We start from the raw sequence: 26,757 nt of genomic DNA on the forward strand, positions 1-26,757 counted from the left end.
GTAGATTTAATTACGGCTAATTTTAAACATGGGCAGAATTTGATTAAAATGCTCTGAAACATAATTGCTACGTTTTTGTACAACCGAAGAACACGCAATTTGCACGCATTGACCAGTGATGGCAGCAAGTAGGCACAACTGAATTGGAGAAACGTCTTGACTGAGCAGATAACCGACGAGCTATCCACCCAAACTCAATACTAGATAACCTTATCGGAGGCCGAGTACAGCTGCCTAGTGTCCATGTTGTGCCGCTTGACCACATTGGTGACCTGCCGTGCCATGGTGGTCTTGGTACTTCGATAGTTGGTCGGTTGCGACGCCAACAGGTACGGCAAAGGGGGCCTGCTCGGTTGGGCCACTTCGGTGCACTGCATCCAGGATGTCGTATCGCTGATCGTAACTAAACTTTTCAGATGTAGCTTCTGGCCGGCTCCGAGGGTTGAATGCGACGCAACGCTACTGCCGTAGTGGTTCGAGAGAACCGGAAGACAAGTGGTCGTACCGGATTGAATCGATTGTTGGCTGGTCAGCTCCTGTTGGAGCACATCGTTCGCTACCAGCTTGGAGAACACTTCCTTGTACTTGCGCTGGTCGGACATGGTTAGCAGCTTGTTCCGGTTGAAGTTCAAATAGATCTGGGGAGGACAGGGGACCGAAAAGAAATGTGCTTAATTTAATCAGTAAATGATGTGTTATACATGCTGTTCATAGAGGCCAAACTTAGGATGATGAATTTAGTTGGTAATTCAATTTACCTTAAAAAACTACAATTTGACATTCAAAAGTTTATAATTATATCTTGCAATACTTATGCCCCCATCTATACAGTGGTGGCCATTAAAATAGCACAATAGGCCGATTTTCATACAAACTAGTCAACTTTGGCATGTTTTAACTATGTATCAAATTATTGGAAGCGCTTGCCGGAAATTGACGGACTGGTTGAAAATGGCCAATAAAATAGCACATTTATAATTCGAAGTTTCCGAAGTCTATTATTTCGGACATTTTTGATCATATTGTAAATAACTTTCTTAAGCACGCCGTCGTTTATTGGCAATATGGTTGAACATTTTAATTTCTGTCTGTCTGTCTGTCTGACCCTTATAGACTCGGAAACTACTGAACCGATCGGCGTGAAAATATGTAGGCAGGGATTTTTAGGACCGGGAATGGTTGTTATGATGGTTCTCTCCCTCTCTGTAAGGTGGGCTCCTATACAAGTTAAGTTAAGTTTTCTTTATTATGGAGGCATTGAGCCAGAGGCTGGTTCGCCTACGAGATCCTATACAAATGAAACAGAAATTTCTGAATAACTCGAGAACTAATCAAGCAAATGGAACCAAATTTACCATGTGGAGGTATAAGGAGATGGTCATAGGGGTAGGTAGCCCCTTAGATAAGAGTGAATAATATATAGCATGCTTTTTTTTTAATGGCGCATAAACTCAAGCTAATATTGAGTCCCGAGCAAGACCGGGCACACTCAGCTAGTATGTTATAAACTTTAAAAATATTAATGTACAACATTCAAATATTTGCTGCATGGCAATCAATTTAAATGACAATTTATATGCACATACAGTAAATCCTGCTAAGCATTTAAGGAAATTAGGGGAATACATTACATTAGATTTTAATAACAAAAAATGATAGGCCCTTTTGACTGTTTTGACATAGGACTACGTCTGTGATTTCTATATGGGGGTACACTTTGTGATAACCGAAAATGGAACATGTAACAAAATTATGAAAGATTTTGAACGTTAATAACTCAGCTGCCCCAGGACCAATTTCAATAATTTTATCACCAATAGATCAGAAATATGTCTACGCATCTGTTAAACCAGAGACTTTATCATTTGTCAAATGTTCACTATTGAAAATTGCACGAATGTGCAACTGTTGCTATGATAATTGCGCAACTGTTGCTGCGAAAAGCGATTTCTCTAACACAGATTTCAAAGTTGAATTCCATCCGGTCTCACCAAACGGTGTTTATTCAGTCACCGCGTTGTGAGTGGTGGTGTTTTCCAGTACACAACGAAAGGCTGCCTGCAAGCAGCAAGCTGCAGCCTATATGCGCATCCATAGAAGGAGGAAGAAGCCGCACCGCTATTGATCGGAATCAGTAGCTCTCCGTGAGTCGCTGTGGGCCAACTATGTCAAGCGCGTCATACTAAAGAGTATAAACAGAGAGAACCCTGCTCAAATTCCTATTCCTACACAAAACACAAGCTCCTGCTGCAGTTAACAAATAAGATTTATTATATAAGACCACGTAGTCCTACGTCACCATTGCGTACAACCCCATAGGGCTGTCCCTTGTAGTTTTTTCTTAATAATGTAAACAGATTTGAAGCGATCCATTTTAGCTGATGATACATACAAATATTTCAGGCGAATATTCCAAGAGTAAACATTCTAGTGATTTATTTGACCAATAAAAAAAAACTTTTAAAATTGTTTAATTTTTTCGTTAGTCGCCAATAAACTTTAAAAAGTCTCAATGGCCTCCAACTGATTACGGAAAGGTTTTATTTTCCGACGATAAAGGTCATAACGGATTGGTAATCTTAAAAGAAATCGAAGATCATTCCGCATCGTGCTCTCTTGCCGTGCTTTTTGTTGAAAGAAGTGTTACTGCTACCTAAAGCTACAACAAATTTAAACAGCACTTTTCAGTGCTCAATATACCTGGAATTTTCTTCCTTGTTCGACTCTTATTCCACTTCGATCCTTGTTTGGACCCTACCCGAGGTAATCCTGCCTGGAAGTCGATTTGGATAAAAGTTTTACTGCCGCCATGGCGCCTAAGCGCAAAAGAAAAGAACAATCTCTTGATCCCCCTTCTGATGAAATTGATTTGAGCAATCAATTTGATTTGCTCACGGATGATGAGAATGATCCATCATCCAGGAAAAATTCTAGTAAACTTTCCCGGCTTAATGCCAAGAAGGAAAAGATTCCCTTCTTCTTCTTCTTCGCATTTCAAGCTTATTGCATATTGCATATTAGCTTATTGCGTGCTCTCAACTTAGTGTTCTAGATGCACTTCCACAGTTATTAATTGAGAGCTTTCGATGCCTGTACCATTTTTGCATTGGTATAATTGTGTGGCAAGTCCAATCATACTTCTATGCCCAGGGAAGTCGAGAAATTTTCCTACCCGAAAAATTCCTAGACCGGACCGGGAATCGAACCCAGCCACCTCCAGCATGGTCTTGCTTTGTAGCTGCGCCTTTACCGACTGAGCTAAGGGAGACCCCTATTGTGATAACCCCACTTTCGATTTCCATGCTCTTCGCACGGAACTTTTGAACTTCGTGAAATTCAAGTTTTCACTACAAATTGGCCGTCGGGGTGAATGCCGTATATTGGCTGAATCCATGGACGGATTTAAATGTCTTCTCAAGTGTCTTACTGAGAACCAGCACCAATTTTTTACTTACGACACCAAAACTGAACGTGTGTTCAAGGTTGTCATGAAAGGACTGCCCAGTGGCGAATCCCTGGATCAGATCAAAGATCAACTGGCAAAATTAATTGGAGCTGTGCCACTCCAAGTAATCAAAATGAAAATGAAATCCCGTCCTGGCGATTCGCGGAATGGGATTTCTAATGTTTTTTATTTAATTCACTTCAAGTCTAGTGAACTAAACAACCTTAAGGCCTTAGAAAAAAGCTATCCTTATGCTCCATGTCTGAGTGAAGTGGGAACACTTTATCAAGACTGGATAAAGTTTCCAAAACCTTACGCAGTGCCGTAAGTGCCAGGGATGGGGCCATGGAACAAAAAAATGCTACATGCCAGCTAAATGCATGAATTGTGGTGATTCCTCTCACGCAAAGGACGACTGTCGTGTGAAGGAGGATCCTAAGAAATTTAAATGTTCAAATTGTGGTGAAAACCACAAATCCAATTTTTGGGAATGTAAGACTCGCAAAGCGATCCTACAATCTCGCTATAAGCGAAAGGTAGAAAACATTTCACGTTTCCGAACAGGTACAAATTCCTCTGCTGTTAACAACGGTCAGCGAGGAACAAATTCTACATTCGTACTCGTAAGTACAAATATCACCCCTGCTTCAAATTTTTCAAATATCACCCCTGCTTCAATTTTTTTTTTTTCAAAACATAAAGTTGCAAATACTGAAGAAAGAAATACAGATCGGAACAATCGGCACAGACCTACGTGCCGAAATAAGGACTCCGATTGGAAACTCGGAACATGGAACTGCAAATCGCTCGGCTTCGACATGTTAATCTATGACGAACTTCAACCACGCAACTTCGAAGTCGTAGCACTGCAGGAACTTTGCTGGACGGGACAAAAGGTATGGAAAAGCGGGCATCGAGCGGCTGCTTTCTACCAGAGCTGTGGCACCACCAACGAGCTGGGAACCGGTCTTTTAGTGCTGGGTTAGATGCGCCAACGCGTGATTGTTTGGCAGCCGATCAACGCGGGGATGTGCAAGTTGAGGATTAAGGGCCGTTTCTTCAACTACAGCATCATCAACGTGCACTGTCCACACGAAGGTAGACCCCACGACGAGAAAGAAGCGTTCTATGCGCAGCTGAAACAGGTGTACGACGGCTGTTCGCAACGGGACGTCAAAATCGTCATCGGCGACATGGACGCTCAGGTAGGACGGGAGACAATGTATAGACCGGCAATCGGGCCAAACAGCCTGCATGCCGTATCGAACGACAACGGCCAACGATGCGTGAACTTTGTAGCCTCTCGAGGTATGGTAGCTCGAAGTACCTTTTTCCCCCGCAAGGATATCCACAAAGCTACTTGGAGATCACCTGACCAACACACAGAAAACCAAATCGATCACGTTCTAATCGACGGGAAATTCTTCTTCGACATTATCAACGTCTGCACGTACCGCAGTGCGAACATAGATTCGGACCACTACCATAGAGGTAACTCTAAGACTAGTAGGTCCCGAAGAAACGAGCTCAACTTTTTGGCTCAGCTCTGGTACTATCTTCGGTCCCAAGCTAATCGATTCACCCCTCGAAACATAGGAAAATCCACTAACCCCTCATTTTATCTGTCAAACTTTCATAGCGAATCAAAACAAACATAGTGTAGTACTGGAATTTCTAGAATGGGGAACGTTACTCGATTTGCTTGGGACCAATTGGCGTCTTGCAGTGAAACTTTTCCAAGCTTTCGCCATCTACATTTCGAAGTGAGAACTACTAGAAGGAGGATACTTTTCGAATTCTCCAAGTAAAACAGATGATTTTTGGGGCAAATCGGTCCATAAAGAAAAACTAATAATTTCCCGTAGAAACTTTTGTTTGAATCGTGTAAGAAAACGTGTTTGCAAACTAACTGTTACTATTTCGGTATGGATCGGAGATGTTTTCATGGAAAATTATGCATAACAAGTTTGCACCCACAGGAAGAGGTTACCTCTTGCGCAGCTGCATTTTTCGGAAAATGGTAAATATGTACGATTTCCACTAAGATGAAAGTGGAAATTAAGTGACTTACTTAGGAAATATCGTATCATGCTGGTGATAATGGAGAAATGGTTGTATAGGACGCCAATATTCAATAAATGTTCATTTTGGCCTTTTTAGGCAAACATATTGATACTCACAATTTTCGACGGAAAACGCAACGGAACTTGATTTACTCAACACACACCATGCTATAAAATGGTGCTAGATGGTTTTCAAAGTGATAAGAAGATGACAAATCATCTTTATTTTGAGTAATTGAGCAATTTACTTCTGTTTACATTATATTTACGATGCAGCGTTGGTGGAGCCGTGAAATTAAATGAACATATCTTATGAAAGTTTATCTGGAAAAGTCAAAGATACACATCAGTCTGATCGTGAAAACGTTTTCTTCTTCACTTCGAATGTTATATTGGAAGGATTTTACGCAGGCTTGATGAAAATTAGGATTTAATGCTAATTTTCACAAATTTTATATGCAGTCTGTCAACATTATCATCATCATGCAGTGGCGACATCTACATTGAGCTTTTACGGCAATCTTCCAATAGGCTAGTCAAGTAGTGAGCCAATTTAAAATCGTTAGTTTCGTATTGATAGTTGCCACTACCTAGTTGCAGTATGCATGCGCTCAAAACTCTTGACGATGCATAACACCCGTCGAGAACGCCGCGACCTAACATTGAGCAACTACAGGACGCCGGAGTTGCCCCGAACTATGCGCAGCAGCTGGAAGTTGCACTACCCACGGAAGATCAGCTTGGCGCAACTTCTCTTAAAGATGGCTGGAGGGATATCCGTTCCGCCATAGGTAGTACTGCTGCAGTTGCACTAGGTACTGCGATCCCGGACCGAAGAAATCAAGCTGAACATTGCATTAGGTCCTAAGTAACATTAATCGATTATCTTCGTCGACTTTCTCTTTCGTTATTAACTTGAGCACAACACCGTTTCTTGTTGTGTTTGTCGGATTAGATGCTAGATAAAAGCTTCTTTTATCGATCTGTGTGCTGAAAACACCTGGACATGTCTTTACATGGCCGTGGGATTACAAAGAGAAAGTCGACGAAGATAATCTGTCAATGTTACTAAGGACCTAATGCAATGTTCAGCTTGAAATGACTGGTTTGACGGCGAATGCAAACTGTTAGTACCTAGAGGAGAAGAAAGCAGCACGGACGAGAATGCTGCAATATCGCACGAGATTGAATGTGGAATGATACAGACAAGCGCGGAACAGACAAAACTCGGTTTTCCGAAGGAAGAAGCGTCAGCAGGTAGACCGAGATCGCGAGGCGATGGAAAACCTGTACCGCAAAAACGACACACGGAAGTTTTTTTTTCCTTTGGTTTGTTTTCCGTCGATTTTGTTTTCCGTGCTCAGAACATCCCGGCGGCGCCGACTGGGATTGAACCCAGGCCTGCTGGGGTGAGAGGTAATCACGCTCACCACTACACCACCGGCGCCGCTAACACACGGAAGTTATATGAGAAGCTAAATAGTTCGCGCAAAGGCTACGTGCCGCAAGCCGATATGTGCAAGGACTTGGATGGTAACCTTCTCACGAACGAGTGTAAGGTGATTGAGAGGTGGAAGCAGTACTATGACGAGCACCTCAACGGTGATGCAGCAGAAAACGAAGGTGGCACGGCAACAGACCTTGAAGCACGCGCAGCAGACAACAGGCTACCGGCCCCTGATCTTTAAGAAGTTGAGGAGGAGATCGGTCGGCTGAAGAACAACAAAGCAACTGGTGTAGATCAACTACCAAGTGAGCTATTAAAATACGGTGGTGAAGCACTGGCTAGAGTGCTGCACTGGGTAATTGCCAAGATTTGCGAGGAGGAGATATTACCGGAGGAGTGTTTGAAGGGTGTCGTATGCCCAATATACAAAAAGGGCGACAAGTTGGATTGCTTCAACTAACGCGCGATCACACTGCTGAGCGCCGCCTACAAGGTACTCCCCCAAATTCTATGCCGCCGCCTGTCAATATTTGTAAGAGAGTTCGTGGGCTCGGCAGGTTCTGCAGAAATGCCGCGAACATAACGTGCCCACACATAATTTGTTCATCGATTTCAAATCCGCATACGACACAATCGATCGAGATCAGCTATGGCAGATTATGCACGAGTACGGAATAAACTAACGCGATTGGTCAAGGCGACAATGGATCGAGTGATGTGCGTTGTTCGAGTATCGGCGACACTCTCGAGTCCCTTTGAATCTCGAAGGGGGTTACGGCAAAGTGATGGACTTTGGTGTCTGCAATTCAACATCGCGTTAGAAGGTGTGATCAGAAGAGCTGGGATAGACACGAGTGGCACGATCTTCAGGAAGTCCATCCAGCTTCTTGGCTTCGCCGATGACATTGACATTATGGCACGGAACTTTGAGACGATGGCGGAAACGTACATCAGACTGAAGGCTGAAGCTAAGCGGATTGGACTTGCCATCAACGCATCAAAAACAAAATACATGAAAGGAAGAGGTTCTAGGGAAGACAATGTTAGCCTCCCACCCCGAGTTCAAATTGACGGTGACGAAATCGAGGTGGTCGATGAGTTCGTGTATTTGGGCTCACTGGTGATCGCCGAAAACGATACCAGCAGAGAAATTCAAAGACGCATTATGGCAGGGAATCGTGCCTACTTTGAACTCCGGAGGACGCTCCGCACGAAGTTGACTGTCTACAAGACGCTGATTAGACCGGTGGTCCTCTATGGCCACGAGACCTGGACTATGCTCGTGGAGTACGTGGTGTTTTCGAATGGAAGGTGTTGCGTACCATCCACGGGTGGAGTGCAGATGGATGACGGAACATGGAGGAGGAGATTGAACCACGAATTGCACCAGCTGCTGGGAGAACCATCCATCGTCCACATTTCAAAAAATGGGCGACTACGGTGGGCTGGGCACGTCGTAAGAATGCCGCACGACGACCCAGTGAAAATGGTTCTAGAAAGCGACCCAACAGGAACAAGAAGAAGAGGCGCGCAGCGGGCAAGGTGGATCGACCAAGTAGAAGGCGATCTGCGGACCCTTCGCAGACTACGAGGCTGGCGAAGTGTGGCCATGGATCGAGTAGAGTGGAGACGACTTCTTCGGACAGCAGAGGACAACAAGGCCTTAGCCTGATTGGTAAGTAAGTACTAGTACGTTTATTTTATGTAATGTCTACACAGGAAACAATTTTTTTTTTCTTTCTTAGAGAGATTTTTAGCCATAGGCTAGTTCATCTCTTACAGGAAACAATAGAACGTCTCAACTAAATCGTTATCTGTGAAAAAAAATACATAAAATTTGACTACACAATTACTATTTGATGTTCATTTTGAATAACTGATAACATTTTGCACTCACTTGCGCTTTTTTGAGAAAAATCATTTCGAAAATCATGTATTTTTTCGAATTTCATGTGATATTAAGTTTTTAGTACTCTAAACATAAAAGTATTGTTCAGGAAAAGATTGACTGGACCAAAATCGACCCAAGAAAAATGATAAAGGTATTCATTTGAACGACCTTATAAAACTTTATTCTAAAAACGTGAATTTCAGACAAATGTGACAAAATTTCTATCTCTGTTGTTTGAAGATATAAAGCTTTCAAAAGCAACTTTTCATAAAATTTTAAGTTCTACAACTTTGTCGCAGACAGCAAGCCTCTAGCGTGTAAAATAAAAAAAAAGTTAGCATCGAAGCACCATTTTTGCGGCAAACACATGAAGTATTATTATCCACCAAATTATAGCGCTAACAAAGTCAAGAAGCATTGCTCCAGACGTCAACTCAATTGGATGTAATCCCGGAGCGTTATTGATTTTTCCCTGCTAGATTTGATTCCTGGCCCACTGTGCAATGAACAATAATTTTGAAACATTAATAAGTGTTGTTTTGATCTGCAATATGAGGAGGTTTGTTACATCAAAATCAACAGTAAATCTAGGTTAACGTTAGTTTTCATGGACTCTGGACCAACTTTTGGTACGATCTAGTTTAAAATTATGTTTCATTAAAGTTGGAGTCGGAGTCGGTGCTTTTTTCAACTCCAGCTCCGACTCCTCTTATTAAAATATGCGTTCGACTCACATTTTGCACCAACCCACACGTCCGTATTAGGAAGTCTCTCTGCGCCAGCAGCGCCATCCTTTCGCGTTCTTCGTAATCGATGATGACATCCGGAGTGTAGTTATCCTTTTTCTTGACCACCTTCGGTTTCAGCTTCTTTTTCTTCTTCACCAACAGCGCCCCATCTTCGCTGGAGCACAGCCCCTTGCCGCCCAGCTGCTGCTGTTGTCCCTTTGGATTGTTTTTATTGAGCATTGCTTGATTGTGTCTGTAGCGTTCCTCCAGTTCGATCCGTTGCTGTTTGGCACATTCTTCGCGCTTCTTGCTCGCTGCCGTTTCGTTGTAAACCGATGCTTGCGTTTGCGCCAGGAAGACATGTGCGTACCGATCGGGATTGCCCGGAACTGGCAGTATTCGTCGGAATCCTCCAAGATGCGTTTCTTCCCAGTTGATTTGATCCGCCCATGGTCCCATCCGTTCTTCCGAGTTGGGATCATCGTCGTCACCGTTTTTGCTATCGCTACTGCTTTCCTTACTGGCTTCCTTGCTCTTGGAGTATTCTCGCAGTCTTTGCAGCAGTCTATTCTGTATTCGTCTTTTGTCTTCCTCCAGAACACGTTTCTTGACTTCCCCGTTCAGATTCAACATCACAAACGTGTCGGCGATGAGAGCTTCCTTGATTTCCTTATCGATAGCTTCGTCCGTATGGAACGAAGGCGAGTGGTTGACCTCCAGGATATACGGTTTCAGTCTGTGATCAATCAAAATGTCAAAACCTAGAATTTCGAAGCACGCCTGAATTATGTCGTGGGTAGGGAAACTCGCTTGATACGTATGCCTGAGCACTTGCCACGCGCTGAGAATAGTTTTAACTATCACATCGTCTATGTTGTTCCACAGTTCCGCTATGTCGTACCCTTCCGAGGTAAGGATACGGTTCAGTGTGGCAAATCTCCGTTTACTACCGGCTTCATCGTCGTTCGAGAAACATCTACTGTATTTGTTTACCGAATAGTTCGTTAGGTGCATAAAATTGTTTGAGGTATTCGTGATGCATGGTTCCCGGTATTTGTACGTTGCGAAACGAGCTAGACCCTCCTTGTAAACGAATATCCGAAGCGGATCGGTTGACGTTACAAGGGTGTACACTCGGAGGTCGAATTTGTAGCCATCGATCAACAGCGGCTAAAATGATCAAACTGTTAACGTTCCAAAAAATAAAAACCACAACAGACACAATCTTACCCGATGAATGTAGACCTGACAAATCATCCTATCGCGTGGATTGATCTCCTTGAGATTCTTCGTTAAGAATATTCCCCTCCCTTGCGATCCCTGGTCCGGTTTCAAAATGTACGTTTTACTCCGATGCGTCCTGCTGTAGGCAATGGCTTCACCCAAGCTGAAATGTACAAAAAATACAACCCGTTAGTAACGCATGTCCCTCTGATCCAACGGATCATCTTAGCAACAAACTCAGCCGGAAAGACCCAAGTCTTCGGGAAGATCTGAAACTCGGTGGGGAACAGCTTCAGCATCCGACTGAGATTCCGGGCCAGCAGATCCTTCCGGCAGATTTCGAACATCCCGGGGAAGTGATTGATTTTCTGGAACCGTCTCATGTCCCGGCAGAAATCGACCCCGACGAGCGAATCCGTCCAGCACACGTTCCACAGTTCATTTTCGGCGACCAGTCGGTAGCCGAGCCTACGGCAGATCCTTGGGATGATGTCGTAGCGGCTGTTCAATATGCAAATACTGATTGGCGGTCTGCAACGAACGAAGAACGGGCAACAGTAAGGAGCATTGGATCGATGCATGCATTTATGAGAATGTTGCGCGGAATGGAACTAGGTATGTCACTACATGTAATGCAATTTGAACAAACCCAGTCGCATCACTTTCACATTGTGTGATGTGATGCAGAGAAGTACAAGTGCTGGGATTTGTTCAAAGTGGTTATTGAATAGAGATGGGTAATCAAGTTCATGGACGGCGAAAGGTGGATTATACAGTGAGTTAAAAAAGGTGAAATTCTTACATTCGTTTCGATTTCTTGTTTCTATGTACAACATGCTCGTTTTTGGCGCGAGTTTTTCTATTACGACTGCAAAAAGAAATATCAACAAAATAAACATACGATATATAGGAGAGGTCCATTGTGTCAATGTAAGCGGAATCTACTACTGGATGGAAGCTGGCACAAAAGCAGATAACGCGTAGCGGAAGAACAGCGGGACTATGTTGGTAAGATCTGGACAATGCCTTGAATTAAATCTGGTTTTACAATAAGGCTTAGGGGAGAACAGTTATTATAGAAGCACACATAAACACAAACACACTAGCACACATCACACTTATTTACAAAATTTACAAGGAATGCTAAAATCACATACCACAAACGGTTTAAAGAGATATTAAAGGTCTATTAAAATTCGACAATTGGCTGAATCGCTCTTGAAGAGTCAAATAGCTCTGCCATTTTCTTCCCTCTGTTCGGGACCTAACACCACTGCGACCAGTAATTTGAACTATTGTAGTAGGGGAAATGTCTCTAATGTTGGCATATGGATCTAAGATTGGGCCCATCGCTAAAAATCTGCAATTTATCAATTTTATCTAGATGAACACGTCATTGGGACGGTACTAATGGATATTTTTGGTTGCTATTGAAAATTTAGTCGATTGCTGAATTTATGTATGGGCCCAAATTAGGGACACTTAGGCCGACATTACCTGCGTTTCCCCTATATCCCGTGTCCTTCGTTTAGTGCATGTCGTATTACTCCATCACTATTGAGAAATGATGAAGTAGGGGAAATGGATGTAATGTCGGCCTAAATGCCCCTAATTTGGGCCCATATATAAATTCAGCAATCGACTAAATTTGTAATAGCAACCAACAATATCCCTTAGTACCGTCCCAATGACGCGTTCATCTAGATAATTTTTTTTTCTAGATAAAATTGATAAATAGCAGATTTCTAGCAATGGGCCTAATCTTAGATCCACAGGCCAACATTAGAGCCATTTCCCCTATTCGTTTTTTTTACAGTTGTCATTCTTGCTTTTATCGCAAGGATCCGACTCTAATTGAAAGGTCCCGCTCTTTATACCAAAGACGCGCCCCTTTGTCAGTCAAAATTGGATTCCTTAGCAACAACATTAATTAATGACACCGATAATGATCATGCATCAGAATCCTAGTCTTCCCCACTTCAAACTAGGGAACATCTAATAGAAGATTAGGAATCACATAGGTGGACAAAGCTGAGTCTTGTCACTATCAACAAGGCATAAAAAGTAACAAGGACTAAGATGTGTTCCTTTGATTACTGAAAAATCCTGTTACCCTAGTTTGAAGTAGTCAGGACAAAAAAAAATTCCGCATCCACAGACTGGGAAGTCTGATTTACTAAGCTATCGTTAGTTTTTGATTTACTTTTAAACCTTTTAGTACATGCGCCAACTTTTGTAACACGAGCGCAAGCGCGTTGGACTTTGTAAAGTCTGGTCCACTTAGAATCCGGACACATTATTTATTCTATAGCAGCGCCTCTAGTGGTTGGATTTGGAATGTTTTGACAGCGATTTGTTTTGAAAGTACACGTGTTTCAGTGATGAAAATTTTCTCTTTATACGTGCAGTATTAAAAAAGTTGTACTAGATTGAAGACGAGAAAATAAAATTGATCCTGCACACCCACGTCGAAAACCCGACGTAGTCAATTCGAAATATCACAAAAAAGTTGAAAATTGCCGTTTCTACCGTACACACTTAGAAATAACTAATTTTACACGTGACGGAATCCGTCTTTGACATAAAAGATGAGACGTAAACAAACAAGTCATGTAAAATTAAGTGCTCCGAGACTGAAAAGTTCGTTGCTCGACGAAAAGTATGTTTGATTGGACTATTTACATGATTTTTTTTAATGTGTGGGAAATGTTCTCAAGCGGTTCCCTGATCACAAGAGTTTGACCCGGAAGGTTAAAATCAAACTTCGTGCTGGAACTTTGGATCGGCAGCTGAACTGGAAGGTGTTGAGGTCGAGCAAGAGAAACCCAGGACTCTCGGATTGGGATGTCGCCAAAAAATACGATGCCAACCGTAGTTCCAACGGGTGGAAACTAACTATTTTAAATTGGCTCACTACTTGACTAGCCTATGGTCCCAAGCAAATCGATTAACGTACCCTATTATCAACAATCAATACGAAACTAACGATTTTAAATTGGCTCACCACTTTAGTAGCCTATTGGTCCCAAGCAAACGATTAACGTACCCTATTCTAGTTGAAATTCTATTACTACACTATGTTTGTTTTGATTCGCTATGAAAGTTTGACAGATAACATCAGGGGTGTGTGGATTCATGCAAAACATGCAGGGGTGAGTGAAATAGCTTGGGACTGCTTGGGACCGTTGTTCTGGTACTGAGTGAGCCAAAAATAATAATGATTTTCTTCGGGACCCAGTGGTCTTAGAGTTACCTCTATGCTATTATCATAGAGGTAACTCCATAGAGGTAACTCTAAGACAGGAAGGTCCCGAAAAAACGTACTCAACTTTTTGGTTCAGCTCTGGTACTCTCTTCGGTCCCAAGCTAATTAATGCAACCCTTCGAAACATGGGAAAATCCACGAACTTCTCATTTTATCTGTCAAACTTTCATAGTGAATCAAAACAAACATAGTGTAGTACCTAAAGTTCAACTAGAATGGGGCACGTTAATCGTTTGCTTGGGACCAATAGGCTAGTCAAGTAGTGAGCCAATTTAAAATCGTTAGTTGCCACCGGTTGGTAGTACCATCTGGAGGATCCGTCTGCTAGCAGGTTCCCGTTCATTTCGTGCCTCCAAGCAACTGAACAGAACGATGAAGCATAATCTAGTGGTCAGAACACGCGCCCGGAAGTTGTACGACCAGGTTCTGACGAAGTACAGAAGATGCCTTCTCATTGACGACGAAACCTTTGTCAAGATGGATTTCAGGCAGATTCCCGGACAAAAGTTTTATCTGGCCACAGCACGGCTTGATATCCCCAGCAAATTCAAGTTTGTTTTTGCCGATAAATTCGCCTGGAAACTGATGATCTGGCAAGGAATTTGCAGCGGCGGACTCAAAACCAAGCTTTTCATCACCAACAAAATGATAGACTTGAAGCAAGAGTGCCTGGAGAAATGTATACTACCTTTCATGAAGACTCACAAAGGTACAGTGAAGTTCTGGCCAGATTTGGCAAGCTACAATGGCATCGCGACAATAAGGTGGATTTCGTCGATAACAATATCAATCCCCCCCAACCGCCCGCAATTCCGCCCAATCGAAAATTGTTGGACAATTATCAAGAGGAAGTTAAATAAAACTGGAAAGACGACGCTGCACAGATGGCTCGATGTTGGAAAAAAAAATGGCTGCTGATGCTGACTAGTCCAGTGTGCGGCAGACGATGGCGGGAATTAGGAGTAATTTTGCATTATTTTCATTTTGACTTAAGTACATTTTTCTTACGTCAAATCAATACCGAGAAACACCTGGTTTTATTTGACCGGATTCTAAGTGTACCAGACTTTCAGTGTTGGGGAAATATCAAAAAATTAAATTTCACCAAAAATCAAAACCATGCTTGATTTTCGTAGACAAAAATCAACAAGCAAACAACTGCAATTGATATTGCAAAGTTGTGATATCGCAGCTCGGAATATCAAGCTATCAAAATTCACCAAGTGCAAATCTCACCAAACTGTGGTGAAATTGAGTTTCATTATTTTTGCTTTACACCCGAGTGCTTCCGAAACTGTCACAACAGCTGGCAGCAGTCGCTTCGTGTCTGCCATCGGTGAAGAGAAAAAAAATTATCAACCAGTGGAAACTAACTATTTTAAATTGGCTCACACTGGACTAGCCTATCAGCACAAACGAAGTGACAGACGACTAACTGGCGAGGAATATAGAATTTTCTTGGAAGCTTGTGCCATCATCCACTAGATGGGTTAGTTTTTTTGTTTTGATTTGAACAAAGTTGATTTTGTGTACAATGATTCTTTGACGTGTGCAAAGAGTGTATCATTTTGTCATTTTTTTTTATGCATTTCAGTTTTGAGTAGAGTGAAAGAGATAGAACCAAAACATTCTAATACATTTGGTGAAAATTCTAGTACAATCCACTAGTAGTGTTGCCATGTGGTACAATCCAGTAGTAGTGGTGTTGCCATGTGGTACACTGAAAAATTGAAATAGCAGTTTAGTCACCAAAGTTTTCGAGCCGCTCCGTCTGTTACTTCGTTTGTGCTATCAGTCCCAAGTACGTCGATGAACATACCCCATTCTAGTCGAAATTCTAGTACTAAATACACTATGTTTGTTTTGATTCGGTATGAAAGTTTGTTGAAAATTGAGCACGTTTTTCCGGAACCTTCTGGTCTTAGAGCTACCTCTATGGCATTATTATACCTTCTCTTTCTAAGAAAACGAGATGCAACGGAATCATGTTTGCGTCGATTCAACACTCAGCTTCAACTACACGTTGTGAATAGTCTCGCAATATCGTCGGCAATATCAAAGGAGCTTGTAAAATCAGTATCAATATTTTGCTCGCATATCACGCGTGATATTGAAAGCTTATGAGAGCGGAAAAATATTGATTTGTTAATGATTATGCCATCACTGCAGATTTTACAACACATATGGGTTGCCCGTTCCTCCTAAGAGTATCCTGATCGTATAGAAGGTTACAGTCTTCTGCAAAGTTGTTAAGTAGATCAAGGACTTTTTGTTGGTGGATAGAAGTTAAGAATTTTCTCACTACGTGGCCCTAGTGTGCAAGTGAATTGCCTGAATATACTATATGTTGGGATCCTGACCAAAGTTGTTCAATAGGGCAAGGATGTTGATTGATGGACAGATTTTTTCTTCACTATCGTGATTTCTAGCTGTAGGCTAGTTCATAATGATGGACAGAATGTTCAGAATGTTATCACTACGCAGTGCTAGCAACCGGTGGAAACTAACGATTTTAAATTGGCTCACAACTTGACTAGCCTATTGGTCCCAAGTAAACGATTAACGTACCCCATTCTAGTTGAAATTATAGTACTACACTGTGTTTGTTTTGATTTGCTATGAAAGTTGGACAGATTAAATGAGGAGTTCGTGGATTTTCCTATGTTTCGAGGGGTGCATTGATTAGCTTGGGACCGAAGATAGAACCAGAGCTGAGCCAAAAAGTTGAACACGTTTCTTCGGGACCTACTTGTCTTAGAGTTACCTCTATGGTACTTCCTTCAGCAAAGTTATTTGGTAATTTATGGACTATAGTTGAACATGGTTGCATGGTTCAAGCAAAGTTGTGGTCTCTAGGGATGCAAGTGCAACAAGTAGGTTTTCCCATACTAATTTCCACACAAATTTCAAACGCAATGCGGAAAGCTGAGTTACAACCAATCGTTCCCAAATGTTGCTCAGTTGTTTGGCACCCCAAATGCAACCGAAAAAGGGTTGTTCTCGCTGGATAAGGTCAAGTTTGCGTTTTTACATCTAACGGTGACCCACCCTAATGTACATCCGTTTCCATGTGTTTCAACCTAATCGTCCTGGAAATCAATGAATTCGTAATGTGAACTTCAAGACGATTTGAAGAGCGTAGTGATAAGTATACGGTGACATGTAAATACCTATCTGTACATATAACCCAAAATTGGTAAATATTTAGCATTAAGCAATTGAATTCAAATCAAATACAAACTGAAGTAGATAAGCCTAACACAAATTTAAATAACATAAAACAGATTTAAATAACTAACCGCCACCACAATAATAGACTACACTGTACGATCGACCCACAAGCTATAGTACGCGCAAACCCCATTCAATGTTAAGTAAGTTGAAAACAAAGTTACACAATCCCATCAGTACAAAATATAAAACCAAAGCAACCGGTAGCAAATCCAAGTCGTTTCCTTTATTCCGGGCAAATAAGGCAAACCCCTCCAGTGCAGTGAATTCGAGTGTTCTTTAGAAGTCCGAACCTAATCTCGGTGTTAGCCAAAATTGAGAATAAATCGATCACGGGATCGATTGAAACCGTGAGTTTCGTGCGTGATATTCACAGTGGGTGATTTGTGACGAAGAAAACCCACGACGGTTATAGAAGCAAGAGCATTGCGATACCAGTGAAGTGTGCTACAGAGGTGAATTACTTTTTCCCGTGGTTTGCTGTGCCGTTACCCGAAGAAAATCATTATTATTTTTGGCTCACTCAGTACCAGAACAACGGTCCCAAGCAGTCCCAAGCTATTTCACTCACCCCTGCATGTTCTGCATGAATCCACACACCCCTGATGTTATCTGTCAAACTTTCATAGCGAATCAAAACAAACATAGTGTAGTAATAGAACTTCAACTAGAATAGGGTACGTTAATCGTTTGCTTGGGACCAATAGGCTACTAAAGTGGTGAGCCAATTTAAAATCGTTAGTTTCGTATTGATTGTTGGTAATACTTCCGGTATCCGAATTTGATCTCCACGATCGAACACGTAGAATATCCTAACACGCATTGGAAGCTTAATAAGAGCTAATTGAGGCAAGGATTTTGTGCAAGTCATATACCTAGAACATGACTGAATATCTGTCCATAGTAAGAATATCACACATGACTTTGCTAATAATTTAGATTTTCGTTATGAATTTCAAAATTCTTTGAAAATAATATTATTTAAATAATAACAATACATAATACAGATCTCATAAATCATAATTTGGCACCTCAATGGTGAATAATTGATCAATTTTGCAGGTTTTTGACGTAGGACTACGCCTGTGATTTCTATATGGGGGTACACTGCCCATAATCGCAAGTCAGTCCCATCTGTAAAAAACTGGAAATGAGAAAACGGCGTTCAAAGATTTTTCAAGTTTTCTGATTTGACACTTATTTTGGAGGGATAAATTTAAAAATAAACGTAGAATGTGATAGAATGCATCTATGTTTGCCCAAAAAATATTATTTTATGGCCAAAATCTGAGTGGGACTGACTTGCGATTAAATTTAACGTAAATGAGAAAAATATCCGCAAGTCAGTCACAATTCCATGACGATGCTGTATCAGTTTAGCACAGTATTGAACAGTAAAAAGATACCATGGTCCCATAGAACGTTATTGAATGTTTCTGGATTTGTTCCGCTGGTTCCAGAGCAATGGCCGGAACATATTCCGGTGAGTATGGGTCTTCATCATACCAGAGCTAAACGTGCCAAACCCACCATGCGATAAATCAATTCACATGAGAATTCAAAAATAAGATAAATAAGAGTCATGATGAGTAACCAGAACCATGTTGGCCACACCCGAACATGTTCCGGGTATCTCCGGGGAAGTGGTAAATCCTTTTTAATTAAAATCCATCAAGCGATACACCAAATCACATGATAATTCAAAGCCATATCCATTGGCGGTCAAACTGAGTATAGATACCCTAGGGGAAGTGGACAAAGTCTGTCTTGACAAAAATCTCATGATGCGAAGTGTTGTCTAACATTTCTTATACATTTTTTTCTAATGGGACTGACTTGCGGTTACTTTTCGCTGTGGGACAATTTGACTTGGTATTGTTTTTAATTTTTCTTGAACGAACCACATTTTTTTCAATAGCACATCTCAAAAAACAAATAATTATAAACTGAATAATGATGCTAACTCAAAATTGATAAAAATGCAGATGGGACTGACTTGCGAATACCGGCAGTACACTTTGTGAAAACCAAAAATTGAACATGTAACGAAATTATGAAAGATTTTGAACGTTAATTACTCAGCTGTCCCTGGACCAATTTCAGTAATTTGATCACCAATCGATCAGAAATATTCCTACGCACCAACAATGCTTTTGAAAGTTGTTTTTTTTTTTAACAAAAAACTATAAATAACCCACAAATCCACCAATTATGTACATGCATATGCTGCCGTTATACGCATAACTGTCCCATGTTCTATGCAATCCTTATCCACCGTGAGACTCTTATGCGTATAACGGCAGTATGCTGCTTCCCCAACATAGTCATCAGAGAATCGTTTCTAGACGAAACATGTCGATGTAGCATTGCTGCATCCCCAACACTGTCTTCAGAGAGTCATTAGTGCACGAGTACACAAGTCGAAGTGGCATTCGTCTCCGATCTTCGGAGGATGCAATTGCGTAACATTTTGCACAATCATTGCCATATTCAGAACCACACGCCCTCAAAGACCACACAAAATGCTCTCCAGAGTTGTAATCTTGTAACCAAACTTGGAAGCAGGGGTGCAAGTGATTTTGATCGATTCTCTTCACCGACTTTCTGTTTCGTTAATTACTCGATTACGTTTGTTGTTCTGGATGATAGAAGAGCATAGTAGAGATAGTGGTTAGTGAAGCCATGGTCATCAAATGAGAAAATCAGTGAAGAGAATTGACTTTCACCCCTCTGCTTCTAAGCTCCTGAATTCAGTCATCGTCATAGCTATGAAAACTAGCATCGCACTGCTTTTGGTTCTTAGGTTACACTTGCTGGTTGCAATTCTGCTCTTCGACATTTTCGAAGGACCACCAAACAACATGAAACTACACTATTTTGCAAAAAGTCCAATCATTCGATTAACGATTAATCCATAAAGATTTTTCCAACTATTCGATTAAATTTTTATCGAGTTTTCAATTATTCGAGCGCATACCGACATCCCTTCTCATTTCTACTCGTTTGAAATAGCGCAGTGGAAAAAATAAAAAAGTACTAATTTATCTGAACAGGCATAGAGAAGAACCATGACGTAAACAGAATCATAAATAGCCGAAAAAAGTGTTAAGCGTCTTTCTGCTAGAGGCTAAGATTTATCAATTTGTTGAGAGAAGGAATTTAACGAGAAAAACTAAACAGAGGAGGAGCTTTTAGCTGGGTGGACACTGATATTCTGCGGCCTTCCAAATTGTCACAGACACCAGTTCAGCAGCAGACGGGCCAAGACTCTTGCGAGTGCCCAATCATTGAACACACCTAAACGTCATCATCATCTTCCAAAGACTTTAAGCCTGTACTACCATCGGCCCTTTTCAGGGCCACCAAAATTTTGCAAAAAGAGTTAAATTTCTGAACATGTCCTCACTAAAATTCATATCAAAAGGTTCTTTTCAGGGCAATCGTAGTCATAAAAAAGAGTATAAACAGAGAGAACCTCGCTCAAATTCCTATTCCTATATAGTACAAAACACAAACTCCTGCTGAAGTTAACAAAATCTACATTTATTATATAAGACCACATAGTCCTACTTTACCATTGCTTACAACCCCATAGGGCTGTCCCTTGTAGTTTTTTAAAGGAAAATTGCTCTCAATTTATCATATATCCAAGCTTTATGAAGTTTTGGAGATCTTAGGCATCAGTCTGTCAAACAGTCGTTTCAATTTTTTCCTGTTTAGACCACATCTAACACAACAACTTGACTGAACAGCTAATCATAGGCCATATTTCAACACGTGGTCCCAAAAACTTTAGAGTTAATAGCAATAGTTTAAAGTTTTATTTATAAATTTACTTTTTATTTATTGAACACAACATGATCGTACAAATTATCTAATCCAGAGACGATGTTAAATAGGAGACGCCCGAAGGCTGAAGCCAAAAGTTCCAATCGAACCGTCAAACGCCGTTCCAATCGAGCAATGTAAATAAACACGAGCGCTTCACGAAGAAAAGCATGAGAAGTATTGAGATTGGAGTTGAATTTAATTTTTGAGGTTGGTTGTCTTTATAAAGGAGATTTTCAGCCAGACGCTGGTTAACTGTTGAGATTCAAATAAGTATAATTAAGTTTGCGTATGAAAAGTGAAATTGGACATTGGATTTTTTTTTTGCTTTATTATAGAGACTTTCAGTCTGTAGCTGGTTCGTCTCTTAATATTTTTGTTATTCACCAGCTGTATTCTCGTTATGTTCTCATTTCATGTTCTTTTCATGCACCATCAATGTAGAGTGCTAACCGATTTTGAGAGGAAATTTCATTCAAACGATTTGTTTACATTATAATGCCGTTTTTCAGAAGTCAAAATAATGAACATTTTACTGCAAAACTTGCAAGTTTCTTTCAGGATTGGTCTTATTTTTCGATTATCTACAGATTTGAACTGATTTACAGCTGAAATAACCATACATTAAAAATCCGGAAGATCATAACCGCTGGGACAATTTAATAAATCTTTATTTTTTTCATCAAAAATATATGATACAGAAAACCAAATATTCCACGTGGATGATGATTTCAAGCACCTGCGGTGGATAAATTTATCAGGAAAGATGAAAATATTTTCCTTTTCCTATGCTTCACGGTGAAATTTTCCACCATCATCACTCTTTTGAGGGTTCCCCTATTAACCGCCAAAGACTGAAACAATCGCTTATTTTCTATTGGATTCGCCTATCGCAGATTGAATAATGTTGTGCAACGCTCTGTAGAATATACCCTCCAATGTAGTATATTTGGTTTCACCCAGAGTTGTCAAAAATTGAGTCTTCAAATACTTCCATTGAATAGCGATACTACCGATACGGTTAAAAAAGTATTCATTTTACCGTGATGCTGAAGCAGACGACAGTCGCTCAAATTAAAAGCCACTTGAAGTAAACACAAAATTACGGGTTGCCAAATCTTGCAGAAAAAGAAATTAGTTGGCCGAGCAACCAGATTTACTTTTATTCTCTCCACGCGTCTCTTATATAACGTCGTCTCTGGGTCAAACGACACAAGCCAAACTTCAAATCATATGTTCCCTACCAGAAACTCAACCAGATTGTGGCAGACATGAACGCTCGTAAAATGCTGGATACCACTTAAGGCCCAAGCGCAATGATAGCGGATGCGGAATGGCAGCAGCAGCGGAAAAGCCTGATATGAGTAAGCTTACTTGTTGGCGAGCTTGTTGGATTGAGAACTAGTTAGAACCAAATCAACTTCGGTTAGGCATCTTGATGTAATTTGTGACAACTGCCAAACTTGTCGTTTCCATTTCGCTTCCGCCCACGCCCTTTAGAGTTCAACGTAAAATAATATTTTCATAACATTAACCCATTAATGCCCAGTGATCTATTGATAGATCAGTATTTTTTTTTTCTTTTATCATGTCTCAAACAGAAATTGGGAACGTAAATTATCTCAATTCTAGATGCTCAAAAAATCTCACACTAGCGAATCAATCTACGAAAAATGATCTTTCAATTCTCGCATCTACTTGCATCGCGCTTCATCTTTTTGCAGGAAATCATTAAAATCGTCATAAATCTTCTTTCTATCTACTCAGCGTGCGTGCAGCTAGCCACAGCTAAACACAATCTTTTCTGCATGGTAGATAGAGTCGTCCCCCTCGGGAATAACCCATATTGTTTTTCAAATAATATGAGAAGAATCCTTACACGCTAACTTGAAAGTACCCATTAAAGTTTGAAAAAGACCCATTTTGAAGAAAAGTGGCTTAACTCATTAAATGAGTAAATTTTTTACCCATTAATGAGTATCTGTTATCCATTAATGAGTGATTGTTAATCATTAATGGGTAACAGATACTCATTAATGGGTAAAATTGTTCAATCATTAATGAGTTAAGCCACTTTTCTTCAAAATGGGTCTTTTTTTACTCCTTAATCAGTACTTTCAAGTTAGCGTGTAGGTTACTCCTGGAAAATCGCGCATTGCCGGGGGTCAAAAACGAGTTGAGTGTTAACAGGTTAACAGCAAGTGAATCCTTAAACGCTGAAATATTATCAAAACTACTAGTTGTGCAGCCACGAAAGTTGTATTTCATTGTCCCCTAAGCCCCAGGCACCCAGTGAGGGTAGTTTTGATGTCAAAATTATTTTGTCTGGTTTTTGGCGCCGAATATGTGGAAACTTGCATGTAAGTTTTGGTGGAAGGCCTGAAATTATTTTTTTTTCGAGCGGTCTACGCATCTACTTTAGTTATTCTATAGATCTTACAGGCTCTATGAAAAATATGTTCGAGGTACATTGAGTGACTTATGAGCGATCAAAAGGAAAAAATAACCCAAAAGGTTTTTTTTTTCACAAAAGTGCTTTGGGCCAGGTCCTGTGTTGAGAAGCTGAGCTGAGGAGCTGATTTTCTGCATAGAGGCTACATAGTTGGTAAAATGCATGTAAATTTCTGCGAGATATAGCGCACATAAAGTTTACGCTATATTTGGCGTAAATTTACACGATATTTCGTGTAAATTTAAGCGCAATAACGCTTAAATTAGCCATTTTTCTGTGTACTGAGGCATACAGAAAGCGAATGGATGGGAATTGCTGAAAAATAGGACAGCCTAGTGCTCATCTTGCTCCGGGTGGTGATCCGCCTTCCCCCATCCTTTTTCAACATTTTTAGAAACATAAAAACGTTTCAGAAATATGGTACGTTCAGCTTCCCGCCGTTAAGACAATAATAATAACACTCACAAAAACCTTAATATTTTGACTTTTGAAATTACGAAGCGTTATGCGAAAAAGGAAGCTACAAGTATTTTTTTTAATTTTTTAGTATGTAGTTTTGATAGTCTGTTATTTCGATTGGGCCTTGCAAGTTAAACAAAATACTTTTTATGTGTCGAAAATCTTGAATTTTGTTCTGTTACTGGGATCTTGAAAGTGATAGAATGCTAAACAAAATCCCCAGACTCAAAGCTATGAAATTCTCCAAGGTTCAGAATCTTGCTTTCTTTTTCGGAAATGTAAAAAAAAAAACAATCTAACCTCCAAAGTCTGAAAAAAAAAAACTGGTAGAGCCAAAATTTTGAAGATTATTCTTTGTAATTCCGCAAGCATTCAAAAAATGAACTGGTTCTATAGCAAATGCTGTGAAAATTTTCCAATTCTCGAATATCATTAGAAAAACAAAGGATTTCCAATGGTCAAGAATCCGTACATATTTGTGTTTAACATTGAGGAGTTTTCCTATATCTTAACTATATCTCATTTCGCTAGAAAATTTGACCCTATTTTTACCACTAGCTTTCAAAACCAAACCAAGTTCTTCTAACCTCAAAAATAATCATTCGGCTATTTACAACAGCGGAGCTCAACACTTTTCTACCAAGTGGGTCTAATATTAACGCACGCATCAATTTACTTCCAAACTGCAAATTTCAACGCTCACACACATTTTTCTGAGAATATTTCCTGCCAAACACGCTTCACAAAACAACACACTAATCGGACTGGAATACTGTAATACTCACTTAGGATCCTTCTTGATATCCTCTAGTGGCTCAGCGACGCTACCGTGGCAGAAGTTCTTCGAATTCTTCGCCGTATCACAATAGACCGTATAGGACCGATGGTTAACCTTAAGTAATCCCTGCTGTTTGCTGCTGCCGACACATTCGGTGGCACTTTTCGACGAGAACGACGTTTCGGTGGTATCCATTTCCGAGTCAGACCCGGAACTCGAGCTCGACCCGTCCGTTGAACCGGAACTGGTTGACCCCTCTTCGCTGGATTCATCCTCACTGGAAGATTTCTTGCGCTGTGCCAGTTTGGCCGACTTGTTGACTAGATTATCCCTGCGAGGTAGCATTGTAGCACTACTTAAACGATTTCCTCTTCCGCACTACTGCTAACGATATCTGTGGGTTAGCCGGATTATATTGGATAGCACTTCGGTCATGGAACTTGTCAATGTGGCCTAAATACTTCCTTCAAACGGATGGTTGGCTTGCATTTTTGTCTGACATTGACACAACAACGAAAAACCACACAATCGATTAAGCCAAGACCTCGATCGGAAAGTAGGCTATGAGCAACACTGAACACAACTGCACACTCACACTTTATAATTTGAAGCACTAAATACTACTTGATAAGGGAGATCCTTTTTCCGGAGCGAAAGCTAAAACTGAACCGATCCGAACCGCATCCCAGGAGTGACTGAACTTGGTCGCTTCAACGCTAAAAATACGAGCAAGTCTTCTGGTGCCATGCCACCCCCGGCGACTCCGTCGGTACATATGGAGACGGTTATTTATTTATTATAAAACAATGCTGGAAATTTGAACGCTACAAAAAGGATACGCGGGAAAATGGTTTACGGTCGCTTTAGTCCAACATACTAGAACAGGTCTGAGTTAGTATGAAATTTCCTGATGAGGGGGGAAATATGAGCAAGTCATTTTACGTCCCATATTGGCGTGTGCAAAAGTTCCATTGATGGGTTTTGAAATTGTTATAGGAGTTTCGTTGCCCCCGCACGGTCACGTTTCGTAATTTGCTCGTGTCAGAGACGGGAAACCTTCACGACCAGGCTGTCTATGGCCGCTGGCACGACTGTGACTATGTGTGCGATCGTAACCCAAAGGTATTGACATTCTATGTACACAAGGGATATCAGCGGCAGCAGCGTGGTGTCATGTAGTATCATGGACGGGGAAAATAACCTCAAGAACCTGATTGCAATTTAGTGCGATGGTATTAGTAAGGCTAAGGAACTCTTAGTTCAAAATACAACTAGGTACTGGAGAGTGGAGTGTATATTTGTTGGGTTTTGCTATTTCCGTACTCGAGTGTGTGATAATGGCATGATGATATTAAATTTAGCAATCATCTCTAGGATTTGGCAAGAATGATCAATGTTGTGCCATGAATCAAAAGATTAGACCGACCTCCTTCTCCATTTAAGGCCATGGTCAACGGAAGACTTTTCCGCTTTGCATTTATTCTACATATCTACTGGGGAACTTTCCATATACGTGGACATTTTAGGGGGCAGGAGAGGATGGTTGACGAATGTCAACGGCTCAGCATAGGAGAGGGAGGGAGGGGCGGTCTAAAACCTCTTAAATCCTTAAAAAGCATCTTTGACTTTGATGACTTAAAGACTGTTCCAAGTAACTTAATTGTAGTTCTAAACAACTTCCACGAGTACACTGGAGTCGCTTTTTACGCGGGTGATACGTCCCGCGTAAAAAAAAACCGCGTAAATTCCGGAATCCGCGTAAAAAAAACCGCGTAAATTCCGAAATCCGCGTAAAAAAAAACCGCGTAAAAAAAGACCGTGTAAGAAAAAACCGCGTAAAAAGCGATATACCGCGTCAATTCTGAAATCCGCGTAAAAAAAACCAAAATCCGCGTAAATTCCGGAATCCGCGTAAAAAAAAACCGTGTAAAAAAAAACCGCGTAAA

General features: G+C 40.8%; 1 protein-coding gene across 3 annotated transcripts; it reads right to left on the minus strand.

The window, feature by feature from the left end:
- LOC135705438 (tubulin polyglutamylase TTLL13-like) lies at nucleotides 1-25,483 on the minus strand. 3 transcript variants are annotated; one of them, XM_065227180.1, is made up of 7 exons: nucleotides 25,407-25,481; nucleotides 24,819-25,205; nucleotides 11,601-11,666; nucleotides 11,036-11,329; nucleotides 10,805-10,961; nucleotides 9,581-10,744; nucleotides 1-638 (listed from the first exon to the last, which is right to left on the minus strand). In XM_065227180.1, exons 2-7 carry the CDS (start codon nucleotides 25,154-25,156, stop codon nucleotides 201-203), a joined length of 2,457 nt encoding a protein of 818 aa, XP_065083252.1. In that variant the 5' UTR covers nucleotides 25,157-25,205; nucleotides 25,407-25,481; the 3' UTR covers nucleotides 1-200. The 3 variants fall into 3 exon arrangements, with proteins under 3 accessions (XP_065083252.1, XP_065083251.1, XP_065083253.1); XM_065227179.1 differs by having other exon boundaries at nucleotides 24,819-25,483; XM_065227181.1 differs by lacking the exon at nucleotides 11,601-11,666 and having other exon boundaries at nucleotides 24,819-25,483.
- Nucleotides 25,484-26,757: the final 1,274 nt, after the last annotated feature.

This window comes from Ochlerotatus camptorhynchus, unplaced genomic scaffold, assembly GCF_037179485.1.
Source record: "Ochlerotatus camptorhynchus isolate MF236.1 unplaced genomic scaffold, CSIRO-AGI_Acam_v1.1 ptg000267l, whole genome shotgun sequence".
NCBI classification, from domain to species: Eukaryota; Metazoa; Arthropoda; class Insecta; order Diptera; family Culicidae; genus Ochlerotatus; species Ochlerotatus camptorhynchus.

What these genes read in the sequence shown, in the direction of transcription:
- LOC135705438 (XM_065227179.1), bottom strand. Translation starts at nt 25,156, where the DNA reads ATGCTACCTCGCAGGGATAATCTAGTCAACAAGTCGGCCAAACTGGCA. An exon ending in ACTTGGGTCTTTCCGGCTGA is followed by an intron (nt 10,962 to 11,035) that starts GTTTGTTGCTAA and finishes TGTACATTTCAG; the next exon opens with CTTGGGTGAAGCCATTGCCT. An exon ending in CGTGTGGGTTGGTGCAAAAT is followed by an intron (nt 639 to 9,580) that starts GTGAGTCGAACG and finishes TGTCCTCCCCAG; the next exon opens with ATCTATTTGAACTTCAACCG.